The following is a 17,520-nucleotide window of genomic DNA, read 5'->3' as shown; positions in this document are numbered from 1 at the left end:
AATTTGTCATCCCTGCAGCACACTTCTTGAGAGAGCCCTCTGTAGTGGAGTCAGGTTAATATGCTGTGCCCGGGAGGACAGGTTAGCACAGTGAGACCCCTTGCATCCTTAATCTCTTCAAGAGGCAAAAGGCCCCCAAGGGTGAGTGCTAAAGAGAATGGACTGATTCACCAAGTGGACCTAGGTTCAAACCCACGCTGACAAAGGCGGCTGCTTTTCCTTGGAATCCATAGTCCGCCTTGCTCGCTCTCGTCCTCATGCATAGCCGTATGCCCTGGCCACACGCACACACCAAGGGCACACAGATGCACACACAGTGACGGCAGTGATCCTGAGCACAGTCACTAAGAAATCCCCTCATTGTTGTGACTTACAAGGATCATACACCTGGACTAGAACTCGCATAATCAGATAAGACTCTAGCCGCCTTTTCTTCCTGAGTTAGCCTAATCTAATGTTGATTCCGTGTTTAGACTCAGTATTTGTTTCCCTTTTTATTTCAGTGAGCACACAAAACAATTCAAGATTGAACTTGTGTCTCCACTCTATGGAATGATTTTTCTTTTCTTTCTCTGTCACACACACACAATTCCTATGTTAAATATGAAGCTTTGGTGCAGGGTTTTTTCAAACACCTCCCTCCACCATTGACAGTATCATAAATCATGTTCAGTTAAGTGAATTACTGTAGCATGGACTGTTGCTGTAACAATGTTTAGTTACCATCAGCTCGTCTTCTGTGCAGGGAAAACAGGCAAGCACAGATACTTGGGATGGGGACGCATGATCCTATTCATGTGACTGCAGTGTTCCAGAGTCACTTAATCTCTCTACATCCTGTGTATTGATAAAACGGGTGTGTTGATCACTCGCATGTACCCAGTAGGTTTTTATGTGTATTGACACCAGATATTTCCATTTTTCATTACTCTTTCCTCAGTGCCTTATTCTAACGTGTGCATATTTCTCAGGAATACCAGAGTTGCCATGTTTTATGATGATAATAAAGGATATGTGAACACACACGCACACAGCCTGAAAGGAAACAAACCAGTTGACCTCTGAGCACACATTTAAATGAGAGCAGCAACGCGTTGAGACAAAGAGATGGGTCTGGCTTTGGGGTCAGCTGGGCCGGGACTCAGAGCCTGGCCAGCTTCTTGAGCCCTGTGTATGTGTGCACAGGTCACTTGCTCTTGTCAGCTTTCGTTCTACCACCTGCACAAAAGTTGCACCTGTTAGCTAGAGGAGGAAGTAAATAGCTTATGCAAAGGTCTAGGTATGCAGTAAGTGTCCAATAAATGTTTTCTCTCCAGCTCCCCTGTCTCCATAGCCATGTTTGTTTTCTCACAGTTTGCTTGGAGTGGTTCTCACGTCCTTCCTTCCTCACGACATCACTAGTTCTCGCTGCATCCCCGCTGCTGGCCCCTGCTTACCTCTTAGAGAGGAGCTGCCTGTTCTTCATGGAGATGTGGTCTCAGAGAGATGGACAGGCACAATCACCCCATATTATGGCTCTTCGGAGTTACAGGGGACACTCTCACAGGGGTGTAAGCAGCACAGCCTGCTTGGCTTTGACATGCCTTAATTCAGGCATGCTTTGGCTGAAGAGAAAGGCCCCTTTGCTGTCCACAGGGGTAAATGAACAAATAATTATTGAGTACTTTTGTTTATTTTTAAGAGTTTTTTTTTCTTTCTTGGAAAGTCAGATATACAGAGAGATCTTCTATGCTCTGGTTTACCCTCGAAGTGGACACACTAGCCAGGGCTAAGCCAATCCAAAGCCAGGATCCAGGAGCTTCTTCTGAATCTTCTGCTTGATACAGGGTCCCAAGGCTTTGAGCAATTCTCTACTGCTTTCCCCAAGCCACAAGCAGAGAGCTGGATAAGAAGTGGAACATCTAGGACATGAACCAGTACCATTTGGGATTCTAGCACATGCAAGGCGAGGATTTAGCCACTAGGCCATCACACTGGGCCCTATTGAGTACTTCTTATCTGCCAAGTACTATGCTAGGACCTAAGGAAAAAGCTGACCAAACCAAACCTGCCCTTGAAGCCACAAGCAGATCAGAAAAATAATTACTCCTGTGATGAAATTAATGAAAGGGATTAAAGAAGACTAAAGGATAACATAGCACAAGTATTTTTAAAGTATTTTGGGGGATTGAACATATTTATGGCAAGCTATTTGAGTCCCTTCAGTAGGCACACTGTATAGTCTTATAAAACCTTGGCAACCCTAAGGGATATTTCTAGACCATGCTGTATGCCCAAAATCCTAGATCCTATAATGAGAGCTATTGAGTTTTTGCATACCAAGTAATGAATAGGAGACCTATTAATAAGAACTCTTACGTGGGAAAAGTTCTTATGAGTGAGAAAAAATACAACCTAAACACAATGTACTGGTTTATGATACTGAAAATTTTAGGGATTTATGGCTACAGGTAGAGATGGATTCAGGAGCTCAGGTGATATAAACTTTTGGAGAACTCTCTCCTCTCATTTGTTTGAGCTTCATGTGGGGGCCAAACCTCCTTGGACTGTGACATAGATGGTGTGAGCAGCTTTAGGCTTAATTCCCACCAATTTAACAATCACAAAGGAAAAAAAGGAACAGCTTTTTTTTTTTTTTCCTTTTACCCACTAGCTCTAGCCAACGGCCTGGTCCTGCATGAGTTTGACTCTGATTGGCCTGATTTGGTCATTTGCTCACTTTCAGCACAGTCCTCTGCTGAATTGATCATGGGGTGTCTCACTGGTTAGCCTGAGCTACATGGCCATCAGGGGAGCTCCAGGGAGTTAAGTCCGTCCAAAACACACATGCACTGAGGCTGGGGAAAGAGCTCCCCAAAGAAACATTAGAGTTCTGTTTCCAGAAGAAGACATGAAGGACTGCCAGGCAGGCAAAAATCACAGTGATCCACTGCGAAGACAACGGCAGAGCTGCCGTGCGCGCTGGCCAATGGGCTGAGCCTGCTCGCAGGCTGTGACTTTTTCTTGCAGCCGGAGTGTGCAGGACACAAATAAAATCCAGGCTCAGAAAATGCCTGTCAGTACATACCATGGTCCTCCAGGTAACATGGAAATAATTCAACTCTTGCTTCCTAGCTATCCGAGCTGCTTCATTGTATTCTGCAATCCTGTTTGCTTTTTCTGCATCTTAATTTATTCTAAAAACAATCCAAAGAATAATAAACAACCCAGTCCAATATACTTTTTGACACATAGTAGATTCTTGGCACAGTTGTTGAAGGAAAGATGTGAGGTGGCTGTATACATTAATTCTAATCCTCAGAAAAGCTTTTAAAAGTGATACTGTAATGATTAATTCACAGATAAGAAAATGGAGGTTCAAAAAGGCTAAATAACTTTGCCCAGTTCACCATAGAAAGGAATGATTTTAAACCCAAAGCAAGCACTCGGCCAAATGGCCAAAACAGCCAGGGATAGACCAAGCAAAAGCCAGTAGCACAAAGCCTTTTCCATTTTTCCTACATGGATGCAGGTATCCAAACACTTGGGACATCCTCCAATGCTTTCCCAGGTGCATGAGCAGGGAGCTGGATTCGAAGCAGCCAGGACATAAATCAACACCCATATCAGATGCCAAGTGCTGCAGGCTGCAGTTTAACAATCCGTACTATAGCACCAGCTCCACAGTAGCCACATTCTGTCAGTGACACATAAGCGCATTTCCATTTTGTCAGTGGAAGAAACCAAAATGACTAGAGGACTGGTCCAGAACGTATTGGGTCCTACCTGGGATAAAGATTCAGTCTCCTAACTTCAAGCACAGCACTGATTCTTGCCATGCTTTCTCCTCTTGTGAAATCTTCCAAGAGGAGAATTGGATCTTCCATTCCTTTAGGTTAAATTCAGAAACAGGGTCTGAAGGCAGTGTGTGCCTTCAGTAAGTATGTCACTCAGAAGGGCAGGGGTAAAGATTGGAATGCTCCTGAGTGTTGGGTGGAACGCCACCCTTCCTTCCTTGGCAAATCAACCTTGGAACGTGCATTTCTTCTGGGGTTTTGTTTGCATATTTGTTTATGGGATTTGTCTTGTTCTGTTTTGTTTTCATTGTAGGGAGAACCTTCCAAAGAGCATGGGTCGCAGCTCTGGTCAACCCCAGGAGGCTTAAAGCTTCTCAATAGATTTAATATACATATACATTTTTTAAAGAATAAAGCTTTTAAATGTTATTTATTTCTGTTTGTTGGAAGCTAGACAGAAAGAGGTCTTCCATCCATTGATTCATTCCCCAACAATACAAAGGTCAAAAACAGGGCCATTTCCATCCAGTTCTTACTTTAAAGTTCTGTTTTGCAGAACAACAGTTGGTAATTCCAGTGTACTTCTAACAGGTCATTAGGAGATTCCCTCACTATTTCTGTTGGCCTCTGTGTTCATCCAATTTTTATGTGAAATAATGGTTTTGATTTGTTTTTTATTCTTCCTTTCCTCTCATAATGTCATTCGCATATTACGTCAAAGTTCAAGGTCCTCTTTTGGAACTGGATTGATGTCAGCTGTGCATATTAAGCCATCACTCTTCATATTCCAAGTGATCACAGCTGCTATGGGATGTTTGAAAGCATTTCACATGGCCATCATGGCAGCGCAAGCCGTTAGTGCGAGAATGTAGTCAACTCACAGAAGTCCTGTCAGGACAAAGCCTGGGGCCCCTACTACAAGTTTGTAAAACACTAAGTAGTATAGCCCTCCTAAAGCCAAATTGTCCTAAGGATTGAGTCTATATATAGCTTTGAACTTAATATTCCAGAAGCCTTTTTTAAATGCTCTCTTTTAGGAGCCACGTATTCTTTTACTTCAGTTTTTTTTTTTTGTTTGTTTGTTTTAGGTTTTAATGTTGTTATTGTGACTCACTTATAAAAATGTACTTGCAAATATAATCATAGTGATTCCATGCTCCCAGGAGAATTTAAAGCTTCTTGAGCTTCAGTGATTATGTAGCCTTGATTCCTTATTTTGAGAATAGAGAATTGGGAGAAACAAAAGTTGTCTACATTTATAAACCAGGTAATGGTTGAAACCAAACTAAAATGCCTTTATTTAAATAAAATATTTTTATGAAAAGAGTATCACAGGTCATCTGAGAAACATTTTTAGTAATTAATGTATGTTAGATCTCTGATACACACATGCCCAGAGACTATCACAATGGGCATTTCAGTGGAATCTGTGGAGATTTCCACTGTGTCTGTGTTTGGGGAGGCCATGTGGAGGCCTGCTTAGAATTTGTTTAGATCAGCAGGTGTGTGTGAGGGGACAGAGGTCAATGAGGTGATCTAAGAGGTGGGCAAGATGGATGCTCACAGTAAGGGGTTGGCACAGCAAAGGATACCACTTCCTGAATCAGCGTGCCTACGCTTGACTCCCACCTTGACATTCAGTTCCAGTGTCCTACTAGCATTCACCTCGGGAGGCAGCAGATGATGGCTCACATACATCGATAACTGTAATCCATGCAGAAGACCTACACTGAATTCCAGGCTTTGGTCTGGCTTTGCCCCAGCTATAGCAAACATTGGGTTGTGAATCAGTAAATGGAAGACATTGCTTTTTGTCCATATACTGAAGGACTCTAAGTAGAACAGCATCTTCAGGGATAGGACCCCATATTTCTAAGCGTTTTGACTGAGTCCCATAGTCTATGTGTTAACCAAAGGCAGGAATTCAAAGTATATTTGGTCAACAGAGAAATTTCTTAAAGATTTTTTTTTATTTATTTGAAAGCAGGATTACAGAGAGAAAGGAAGAGACAAAAAAAAATCTTCCATTCTTTGGGTAACTCTCCAGATGGTGGCAATGGCCAGAGATGGGCCAGGAGCCACAAACTTCATACAAGATTCACACATGGTGGCAGGGACCCAAACCCTTAGGCCATCCTCCACTGCTTTCTCAGCACATTAACAGGGAGCTGAATTGGAAGTAGAGCAGCTCAGACTCTAGCCTCAACTCATGTTGGATGCTAGCATCCCAGGTGGTGGTGTAATGTGCTGTAACAAATGCCAGCTAAGTAGATAACCTTTACAGGTCACTGCCATTACTGTGATTTCTGTGATTTTTAATCTTCTTATATGGTTATTTTCAGGGCCCTCTTGTTGACACCATACTGACACTCCTTATTAATGCTCATGTATTTATTTGTCCAAGAGATACACAGGCATCAAGTGCCTCTTGCTCCACCTCTCCTTTTCTCTGTGATCAGAATGGTCCTTGCACAAAGGAACGGATTCGAATTTATCCAGTGTTCACCTCCTCCTAACCTACAGTACCATGCCAGTAAGAAATAAGAGGCTAGTTACTGATCACTTAACTGTGTTGCAGAGACTACATCGTGTTTCTTGTGTACATTCTCTTATTTAATCTTCACAACAAATCTCTGATGTCTTATTATTTCTATTATATAGGTGGCAACACTGATTCATAGAGAAATTTCAAAGTGAAACTTAAAGAATAGCTAAATGTTAGAAGTAGGATTTAAACCTGTGTTTGGCTCCAAAGTTTATCATTCTTATATTGTGTGACACTAAATTTCACACCAAATGTGTTTACCTTGAATGATGAACATGTGGTTGTGATCAGCTAGCACAGATCAAGGTAAATTGTGGTGAAGAAGGACAATCAAAGGGCTATGATCGACACTTGGTACAGGTACAGAAGACAAACAGACCGCTTTTGGAAGCTAATACTCCAGCAGAAAGGGATGTTGGGAAAGTGGCAGGGTTTAGTACAGAAGAGGTGGAAAGGACAGAGAGGGTCTAGTGCTGGAATTGAAGAGCATGGCAGGTGCCTGGAGTGTGAACAGGAATGTTGCGGGGCTGGAAAACTGCCCACAGGTCAAATCCAGCTCTCTGGCTTCTTTTGAGAGTAAGCGTTTTTGGCATATGACCACTCTGATTTGTATGGACTGTTTTATGGCTGCTTGAACAGTAGAGTAACATAGTAGAGACCAGACCGTAAGTAGATCAGAAACTATTCACGCCAAGACTTTTACAGAAATGTTTACAATGCTGGGTCTAGACCGTAAGCTGAGGCTTTGGAGCAACACAGGTTTAAAATAGTTAAAATCATCCAGCTCACTATCTAGATGCACATTTTAAAAGACCTTGACCTTTCCTTTTGGGGGGAAGGAGCAGAGGTCTGTTTTTCCAAAAGACATTGGAATTTGATCTCCACTCAGAAGATCCTCTTAATTCAAATAGAATAGACTCATATATCATGTATCTTAGAAACCTCATCTGGTAGCAATAATATAAAAATTATGGTGTTTGCAAGTCATCTGTAATGTCCTGTTTCTTTCAGTGGATGCATCTAGATCTGTGTACTTGCATCTCCGTGATATTAAAGATCGAAACTAAATGTTTTGGAAAACTTGTCTTGCCTTGAATCAAAAGCTTTGTTACTTAGAAAAGACTCCAGCTCCTAAAGGTTTAAACAGCATTGCCAACTCTTCTTCCCTTGTGTCTCCATTAAAAAAAAATCCTGTAACTCCAAACTTCTCAACTTTCATAAATGGCAGGCCTGATTCATGCATGATTTATAAATTATAGCCATGCACCATTAAGACAGATTTCTCAGCTTTAGGTAGGCTATCACGGTGCTGTGTAGTGTGGTTTTGAATTTCTGAAGAAGCAAAGTATGTAGTAGTTGACAACCCAAACAATTCAGATTTCATTTGCCCTTCTGGAAGGATGCTTTTATTAAGAGGGTTTTTCCCTCCTTTCATTTTCATCTCCTTTTGAATTTTTGGCTTATTAAAAATCTTTTCTTATAAAATCTAAGTGGTGAGGAGTCTGTAATGCCATCCTGTCCTCCTTGGAAATGATTGTTTGTGTCTGTGGAACATCTTACTGCTAAAGACAGATGAGTGGCTTTTTCTCTTGGCAGTGCTAACAGATGAGAAAAGTTTGTACCCTCACCTGTTGCTGCTGACTTAGTGTGGATTTACCGTGAGGCTGTGAGGTTTTTTGCAGAAGCCAGGGCTTGGGGTGATCCCTTGCTCTGGTGAGGCATGAGCCTGTGTCTAACGCTGTCTTCAGAGTATGCTGCACCTGCAAGGGGATTAGATTTTATTGTTTGTGTTGCTCTCTGGACAGCACAGAAGAGAGATGAGGATTTAAAGGCTGGAGCCAGAAAGCAAGAGCTGACATGAAAAGAATCCAAGTCTCTGTCCAATCTGTGAGACTCTGCATGATACTGTGAGAATCATATCCAATCTGTGAGAAACAGTTCATGGCCGAGGCATAAAGCAATTAAGGTCCTGTCAGGATTACATAGAAGAACATATTTCAACCCATGAAATTTTGGGTTGAGGGAAAATGTGGGAGGGTTATTAAAGTTCTTGGAGTTTGAGCTTAAGAAAAACTGCTGGAAACAGTAAGAAGAGATTACTTTCCCCCCATCTCTTTCTCTTTCCTAAGAGTTTGAAATGGCAAAAAAAAAAAAAATGCAAGGTTCCAAGCCTGTCTGTCCACACCTCAACCGGGCCATCTTCTTCTACGTGGCTCACCTTGGCCTACGTCAACACATTCTGGCTCCTGCTAACGTAGGTGCCCTGCCTGTAGTGGATGTTCCCTCCCAGGAATCCAAGAACTGCTGATGTCTCCATGCATGCATAGGGATACAATAAAAACCTTCCCATGTTATCCCTCCTCAGTCTTCATTCTACTTTTAAAAAGTTCCTTTTAAAAGGAGGAACCATTTTTAGTTTAAGAATAGATATATTCCATTGTGTTGCGTTTTTAGCCTTTTCTCTTTCAAATCAAAGCAAAGAATCAGGGCGCGCTGAGTTGATGAGAAGGGGAGTAAAGATATACACCAACCTGCCCTCTCCCCCTTTATAAGTACTTGGCAATGGGATCATTTTGTAATCAATAACACCGGGCTGCACTCTTTGGGAAATTCTAGTTCTCTGTTTCTTTGTGACCACTTTGTTCGGAATGTGTAGGCAGTTCCACTGCAGCCAGAGAAACCTGATCGAATTTCCAAGCTTTCCATCTTATTTAGATTCTTTGTGAAAAGTCTAAGCAGTTGTTTGAAGCAAGTCTGACCAGCCACTCATTAAAGTTTAACTAGTTGTATTATCCTTCCAGAGCCAAGCACTCCTTACTGTCCCAGCTGCTCCTGGCCTGGGGTACGAAGGGTATTAGACCCCAGAAGCAGCCAATTTGGTAGCATCTTTTATTACTCAAAATTGTATTAGCATCAACACCGATTCAGATGGATGCACTGCAATAAACTGTAACCACTTGAGAAAAGCCTTTATTGTCTCTCAAGTAAATAATGCACATTTTAAAAGAACTAAATATGCATTTACATAATGTGCTATAATTTTTTATTGTGTCAACTACACACACATATCCGTGAGAGATGTTTTTCTTCTTCATAAGTTTGGGTTCATACTATCCTTTGTGTATTCCATTAGCATCGTGCCAGATTAATAATGTGCTTTCTTTCCTATGTACCTGATCTGGCCTTCTCAAAGGACATTCATGCATTTCACTGTTTGATTGGCTTAACCCCGATGACTCTTTCCACAATGGTTCAAGATACCTCGTATAATAATGAGGTATATAACAAAATGTCAAGTCCAGTATAAAGAGAGAAAGTAAGAAGTGTGGAAGAGAGAGTAGACACAGAGTAGCTGATAAGATGCCTACAAACCACACAAGGCCTGGTTTTGAGTTCCAGTTCCAGCTCCAGCTTCTGGCCAGTGCAGAAGCTGATGAGGCAGTGTTAATGCTCGAGTCGTTGACTTCCTGCCACCACCACAGACCAGGGTGGCAGTCCCAGGGCCTGGCTCCCACAGCCGCTGCATGTCAAACAGGTGGCAGTTTCTCCCTCTTTCTCTCTCTCTCTCTCTCCTTCTTCCCTCTCCCCCATTTGGCTCCCTAAGCCCTTCCTCATACTCATAATAGGAAAAAAAAAAAAGGAGAACAATAAAAAATACCTTAACTTGGACCTTCAAGGGTCTCATTGCCCATTGAAAAGGCAATAGTCATCCAGAGAAAATGACATATATTGAAGAATAATCAGTAGGTATTTACAGTATCTATAAAACAGCTAGAAAATAAAGCTCAGGATCTTGGGTGATTTTTATCCTGTTCCACATTGAACTGATGACTGAGCCAGAAAGTTCTAAGTATAAAAAAGTAGGAGCTGAAGGGTTGAAAGGATGACCCTTTAAAATACAGACTCAGCAGTTGTCTAATTTAAAACTATAGGCCACATGATTTCCTAGTATTAATTAAGAATTAATTGATCCTTATAAATCAGCCATTGTAGATTTAATTCCATGTGGTACCACATATTCTCAGGCTTAAATTGTCACAAGAAAAAAGTGAATAAATTACTTTTAGTAAAATACTCTTATTATAAAGAAACTAAGATCTGAATTTAAATTGCTACTGATTTTCTCTTATATATTTAAAAACAAAATAAGGGCAGAGATCTGTTTTATGGTTAGCCAGAAGAGTTCATGATCCTCTTGAGTTTTATATCTTCTTCCACATTTCTTTAACTCATATCTGTCCGCCTCATATTTGCTCAAGTGAATTTTTCCATGAGCATTGCCTGTTGGTCCCTACAGTCTCACAGTCTGTCCCTCACTCATCACTTCCATCGAGAACCTGAAGCAATGCCACATTATCCTTAAGTTCAGCCTCCATGGTGCTCTTGCCAGTGGTCTTGCCACCTTGTGTCTGACCTGTTGTGAAACTTGATCACATCCTTTTGTTAGGCAAAACATGTTCCCAGCTTGGTTTGGAGAAAGTGCCTTCCGTTCTTCATTAGTAACCATCTAGTCAAAGAGGAGTCCTGGATCACCTTCCTGACTGTATCACATTAGACCAAAGAATAATTCGTTTGATTCGTGGAAGCTCACCAGAGCCATTTAACCTTTTTGCCTTCGGTTGTTAACTCAGAGATAATAATAGATGCCAATCATCACCATTCATTGTATGAAGTCTTAAATTTTGACAATTTTTTAAAATCTCCCTTATAGAGCTCTTTTCCAGACATACAGCCCCAGTTCTGGCAGGCTTTGTTCTATATTGGTTCGTATGGCTATTTCATGTCTGTGCCACTCACTTACTCAGAGATCAGATACTGATTGATGCATGTTTGGTCTACACATATGACAGTGAACAGTGAAGCAGCTGGAAAAGCTATTTACTAAGATGAGAAGGAGGGTAAATTTGAGAGGGGAAAGTGAATGAAACTCTGATTCAAATAGCTTATATTCAAGATATTCTTAGTTGTATGACTGAGGACAAAACTTCATCTCTTTTGACTAAACTTTGTCTCACAAGCCCATAAAATGTGCTCATGAATGTTAATATAATAGATGAAAGATTGTGCGAAAGGTAGTGTTCCATTTGATCATCTGTAAGACCTGAACTGTCCTGTTCTCATCTCCACCCTCATTTCCACCCTTAAAGGCTGCAGATGCCCCTTGGAACCACGCACACCTAGCCATCTACGTCATTATTTAGAAAATGCCCAGTCATGCGGAGGTGCCCCTAAGGAACAGAAACCCTGCCCAGGCATCAACAAGCACTGCATTCTTTATACTGTCCTTGGATAATAGCAGTTAGGATGATCCATCTTACTTGGGCTTCTCTTCAATTTTATGAGATATTCTTGGTATTAGGAAGGTCTTTCTCTCCCAAAATGGGACATTCCTGAGTTTTTTTCTTTATCAGATGCTCTTGAGTGTACAGTCTTAAACTGTAAAATGCACCGAAACCATAAAGACGCTCATCTGCTGTAATCTGGGAGTGCTTTCTCTAGCCTTCATTGAGAAGTGAGAGTTTCTATCTTGGCTTGACCTGGTTTGAGTGTCTTCAATTCTCACTTTGTGTCGTTCTTATCCCCATTCGGTTTCTCATTCATCTTTCCAATTCAAACACAAAGGTCTTAGAAAAATTAATACTAGGACAGGCATGTTAGCCTAGTGATTAAGACATTACTTAAGATGTCCTGTTCCATATCAGAGTATATGTGCTTAATACCCAGCTCTGGTTTTTAGCCCCATCTTTCTCCCACCCATGAGGACTTAACCTGGACTTAGTTCCCAGCCTCTGCTTTCTGCCCACCCCAGACCTGGTTGGACACCCAGTCATTTGCAAGCCTTTGATGAATAAACCAATGGGTAGAAACACATGCCATCTCTTTATTGGTTTCGCTATCTCTGTTTCTCCATCTTCATCTCCTTCCCAATCTCCATCTCTGTCCCTTCCTTTCTGCCATCAAACAATACATTTTTGCATATAAAATATTTTCTTATACAAACTTTATCAGAGTTCAAAGGTAAGGAAGCAGTAGTCTTTTCTTGTTTGTTTTTATACATTTATATAGGCAGAGAGCCAACATTTTCACAGGGGTCACTACCTAATCAGCCTGTGGGTTACCCTGCTGTAACATTTATCCGTTCCTCATTTTGGCTTTGAAATGAGAGAGAAAAAAGAGAGAGAGAAAGGAAGAAAGAAAAGGTGATACTTCCTGTGTAAAGTGAGGCGCTCAAATTGCACAGGTTCATTAAGTGATCATTTACTACATACTTCAAAAAAATTTCACCCTGAATTAGTCCCTAGAAATTTCCTTGAAAGGGGTATAAGAGCGTTAACAATGAATTATTGTCTGTGGATAGCTCAGCATGAAAGGGGACCCATATGTGCACACTCAAATTTGTCATGTGTAATGTCAGTTCAATCAGGTCTCATCTACCAAATACATTTTTTATTGCTTGCTTCATTAAAAAGGCTCTTAAGGTAATGAATAATCTTTGGCTTCACGAAGGATTATTAATGTCTATATAACTCATGTCCACTGAAAATAGAGAGACAGCTTGAAACTCTACCCTAATCTAACCTCCATGTTGTCTTAGAGCCTTTGGGAAAAAAATCTATCAGACGGATTCAGTGTTAAAATCAGTCACTTGAGCAGTGCTGTGAACTGGGCCAGGAGAGGAAAGAAAAGAGGAAGTTGACTCAGGTTCAGCTGCGCAAAGCCTTCTCTTCTTACTAACGCTGCTGTTTTCTCTTCCCACAGCAAGTCCACATGCAACACCATCGACTCTTCATTTTCCAACATCACCCATTATCCAGCAGCCTGGGCCTTACTTCTCACACCCAGCCATCCGCTATCATCCTCAGGAGACGCTGAAAGAGTTTGTCCAACTTGTCTGCCCTGATGCTGGTCAGCAGGCTGGACAGGTGGGGTTCCTCAATGTAAGGAAACCTCTCTTTTTCCTTTTTTTTTTTGAGAAATGTTAACTGAATGTAAAAATAACAGGGGGAGACCTTATGACCATGTGACATGGCTCTCTGATGTTGTGTTGGCTGACTGCAGGCAAATGTCATATTTATTCTTGATTGTGGGAAAGTTAACTTGCTCTAAGAGTGATGAGCCAGGGTTTCAAAACAGTGTTTGTGTTAAGTTTGCAACTGTCAAGTTTATGAATATAAATCATCTTGAGAGTGAACCATATAACCTTCTAAGTTCTGTGGGCTGATAATTTCACCTCGTGCATTCTAACCCTAGGGCTCCTACAGTTAACAAAATAGAAAGACCAAATAAGTTTAAATAATGATTTGGGGTAGCCGAGAGAGGTTTGGGGATAAGCAGACAGATGTTTCAGATCAACTACGTTGATATTTTTTTTAAATATGGCCTTCTGACACTTTAGATCAAGTTGACCAGTACTTGAACTCAAGATGCTAGAAGTACAGTTTATTATAGTTTGTTATTTCTGCAAATAGTTATCTTTCCCACTTATCTTTGTATAAAGCTAAACAGTGTTCAATAACACCAAATGAATGTTTTCATTTTTTTCCTCAAATAAACCACATAATCACAATGTAGAACATTCCAAGTGTAAAAATGCCTGTTAAAAATCACAAGTTTTATTTCAAACACAGAACTAAAAATTTATGATAAGTAGGTATATTCCAAAGACCCAAACTGAGAATCAGCAATGACCAGCTAAAGCCAAATTTGGTTTTCCTTTCCTCCAAGTTACTGCACATGAAGCCACAAATTAGCCATAATTATTATTGCCTAATTTAGGATATTATGTGTGCCCTGTCCTGTCACTGGTTTTCTTCCCTCGCCAAAATACCTGATTCTGCATATCTGAGTGCAAACAGGCAGCTTTGACTAATGTCTGGTGATGTGTTAGCAGATACATTTTTGTCTAGACAACAAATCAATACAGTGCTGGTTTTTTTTCTTCTTGCTTGTGTATTCATTTGCTGGGCTCATTCTAAAGCATTCACTTAAGGACTTTCAACCCACTCAAAAGAAAAAAAAAAAATCACAGAGGCAAGTTTGCTGGCAAGAAAGCCTAGCTTCCTGATGGTCAGACGAGATAGTCTTTAAAGAGCAATACTACTAAATGTATAAGTGAATGTTGGTGGGGGACTGGAGAGGGTGGGCGGCAGTGTGTGAACCTGTTTCTGTGGAATTATTAAGCTTCAACTCAGAGGCCTGGGACAGCAACATCTTCTCCATGAGCTCTGGGGAGAGGGTGCTGAGAGGGTAGACTGAACATGAGCTGTTATTGTTGGCTGAAGAGTATCACTAATGTCTGGAATTTCAGTAGAAAAAACTCACTTGGGAAGCAGTGACAAAAAGAAAAAAGAAAAGAAGAAAGCTAAGCTAATCGCAATCCAATTTCTGTATCTCAAGCTTTTAAAAAAAATTCTAACATCAACCTATGTGACTGTCAAAGGGCCAGTTTTGCATTATGATAAAAATTTTGTTGACTTGAAGGCAAGTCTTTTTACATAACTATTATGGTAAACTGAGAAAGTGAATATTATTGCTGTCTTTAGAAGGAAGCTTTCTTTTGTTAGAGAGCTGTTCTTTGATTGTTGGCATCAGGCAGCCAAATAAATATAACTGTTATGGCATATGCTAATACAACTTAAATCAAAATTAGAAGTAATATTTTCCCCTACCAGATTTTTGACAGCTGAGTTCTAAAGTCATTGTGCCTGATGTTACACAATATGTGAAAGACTTTTTTTATGTTCAGTTAACACATTTATTAAATGTTATATAATATCAGCTTTACAGAGTGAAAATACAATATTGGGATTTTTTCATCTCAGATGCCTATTTAGGAAACTTCATACCTGTATAAATAGACATGATGGAAATATTTAATATTCATGAGAAGAGTGATGAAAGTAATAGTTCATTAGAACCAAAATGTTCCAATGAAAAGCTGGCTACTTGAGTAACAAATACAAAGTGATCATTGGCAGGTCATTTTATGGAACCAGTTGCAGAGACAGTTTAGTTCAGGAGCTACATTTAATGCACTGGGCAATGTCCCTCAGTGTAACAACAAGATCGACAAGTCTTTATTCACATTGTCTTAGGAAAGAATTCACATGGCTTTGAATACTTAGTACTTTATGTTAAATGTACCAAATGAATCATTTTTCAGAAGCAGCTAATGGTTGTTGTTTATCTCTTCCTTTTCTTGTGTGCTTTTTGCTACTCTACATACAGCCCAATGGAAGCAGCCAAGGCAAGGTGCACAACCCATTCCTTCCAACCCCAATGTTGCCACCACCACCGCCACCACCGATGGCCAGGCCTGTGCCTCTGCCGGTGCCAGACACGAAGCCTCCAACCACATCAACAGAAGGAGGCGCGGCCTCCCCCACCTCACCAAGTAAGTGAGGCTAAGACAATGTGCTGGTCACTTTACATTCATGTGCAAGCTTTGTATTCATGTGCATAACTGCATAGGCCATAGCTACAGGCAAGAATTTCAGAGATGACCTGTGCCATGAATTTTGCAGCTGAGGTCAAAGTCAAAATCGATTGACATTCTCACATACTGTCAACTACACCAATATGCAAACAGGTGTATAAGATGGTATCATTATATGCCTGGGACTAAAATCAAGATAGAAGCTATTGAAAAATGTTTTAAGTGGCTTTGACTACTATCCCCATGATCAGTGAACTGCATCAAGTTGCATGAATTCTCAGTAGTAAAATATTCCTCAGTGTTCTGTCTGGCCTTGCCTTCCAGGAACTTGCAGTCCAACAGAAATGTAGATAGTAAGATAATGCTATATACCATATACATCAAATAGAAGGAAAAAAAAAGGTTCAGTTCAAAGTTGCAATTCAAGGTGTCTGCATTGAACATTTGCCAAGAGTAAGAGCCTGGCAGAAGATCAGAGCTAGTAGCCATGGCATTTGTATGGCTTGGCAGGAGGAAGAAATAGGGGGTAGAATTGACTGCAAAAAGATAAGAACTATTGGTGCTTCTCTGAATAGTCTGGAAACATTTGATGGGAGAAGATAGGATTTCAAAACCTTGTTAGATGATGGGAATGATTCCTTGATGAGCTAGAAAGAGAAGAGTTCTCCAGATATTTCCTAATATTTTAGAGATGTCGAGTGGATATAAAGAACTTGAACCCACAAATGTGATTTTTATTAGTGCCTGCAATGTCACTAAGTGACAGAAGGATTGACGGCTGGAGTTCCCAAGTGATGGATGGTCTAGCCTTGATAGGTGGTGCCATGAGCACCTCCCATAAACCTTCAGACAGAGATCAATTGTAAGAAAGCATAAGAACACTGGGAGTGGCCCTTATGGAGAGACTTAAAGGAGGTCTTTGAAGAAGATAAGGCTCATATTCAGGAATCCACTGAGGAAAAGAAGAGGAACAGACCAGGAAAGGAGCATTAGAGTCAAGAAACTGGATGCCCATAATAGGAGCTGAATGAAAGGGATTAGACAGAGGGATATTTTGTCCACATAAATTTGGAATTGGTCCTCATTTTGATGAGTTTGGTGATTTGAGGCTCAGCTGCATTACATTAATGATTACATTAGGATCATAATGATAATGGGTACAGGAGGGAGAGGACCAAATAAGGAATATGCATCCCTGTTTATGCCATATTCCATAGACATGGTTCTAGGGACTGGACCCGAAATGGTTAACAACCCCATGGACGAGTATCAGAGTGTGGCACCCTGAGTTCTCCAGTATTGTGCTAGTGGTTAACCATGTAGAAACACCAGATCTTGTGCGTGGATTATGTAACTAGCAAAGAGATCAAAGTTCTAGGGATAATTTTGATTAGACCTACTTCTCTTTGTAAGAAATGATTCAGTACTTGTCCCCCACATTCTGCATGTTCAACAACATTGGAATCAAGCCAGGCATGGCCCCTGTATCTGGGAAGTTCAACTCAGAGGAGAGTCCGAGAAGCAAAGGCTTGTAGGAGTGTCACATTTATTGTGTATTTATGTACCATCTTTGAATAAGCTAGAGAAATAACTGTCTGCAAACTCTAATTCCATCTGTTCACTGGAAATATTGACTTACCAGTTGGTGCCCACATACTTATTGTCTCTCTACATGCCTCTGCATTCTATTTTTCTCTTCCTCTTCTCATCTGCACAGAACATTGCTACAGTCCTTTAAAAGCCTTGCAGTGATATCCCACCCA

The 17,520-nt window shown here is 40.7% G+C and overlaps 1 protein-coding gene across 6 annotated transcripts in view; it reads left to right on the top strand.

Annotated features, from left to right (window-relative positions):
* Positions 1 to 17,520, top strand: part of NFIA (nuclear factor I A) — a 589,215-nt gene that overhangs the window by 517,439 nt on the left and 54,256 nt on the right. For all 6 annotated transcript variants that reach the window (XM_040978451.1, XM_040978450.1, XM_040978449.1 and 3 more), the window contains 2 exons: positions 13,081 to 13,259; positions 15,550 to 15,715. In XM_040978451.1, coding sequence (XP_040834385.1) covers positions 13,081 to 13,259; positions 15,550 to 15,715 — 345 coding nt within the window. The remainder of the gene's footprint in view (positions 1 to 13,080; positions 13,260 to 15,549; positions 15,716 to 17,520) is intronic.

This window comes from Ochotona curzoniae, unplaced genomic scaffold (assembly GCF_017591425.1).
Source record: "Ochotona curzoniae isolate NIBS_2020 unplaced genomic scaffold, NIBS_Ocur_1.0 contig_291, whole genome shotgun sequence".
NCBI classification, from domain to species: domain Eukaryota; kingdom Metazoa; phylum Chordata; class Mammalia; order Lagomorpha; family Ochotonidae; genus Ochotona; species Ochotona curzoniae.
The sequence above is the reverse complement of the archived record's forward strand: the minus strand, read 5'-3'. Positions and strand labels throughout refer to the sequence as shown.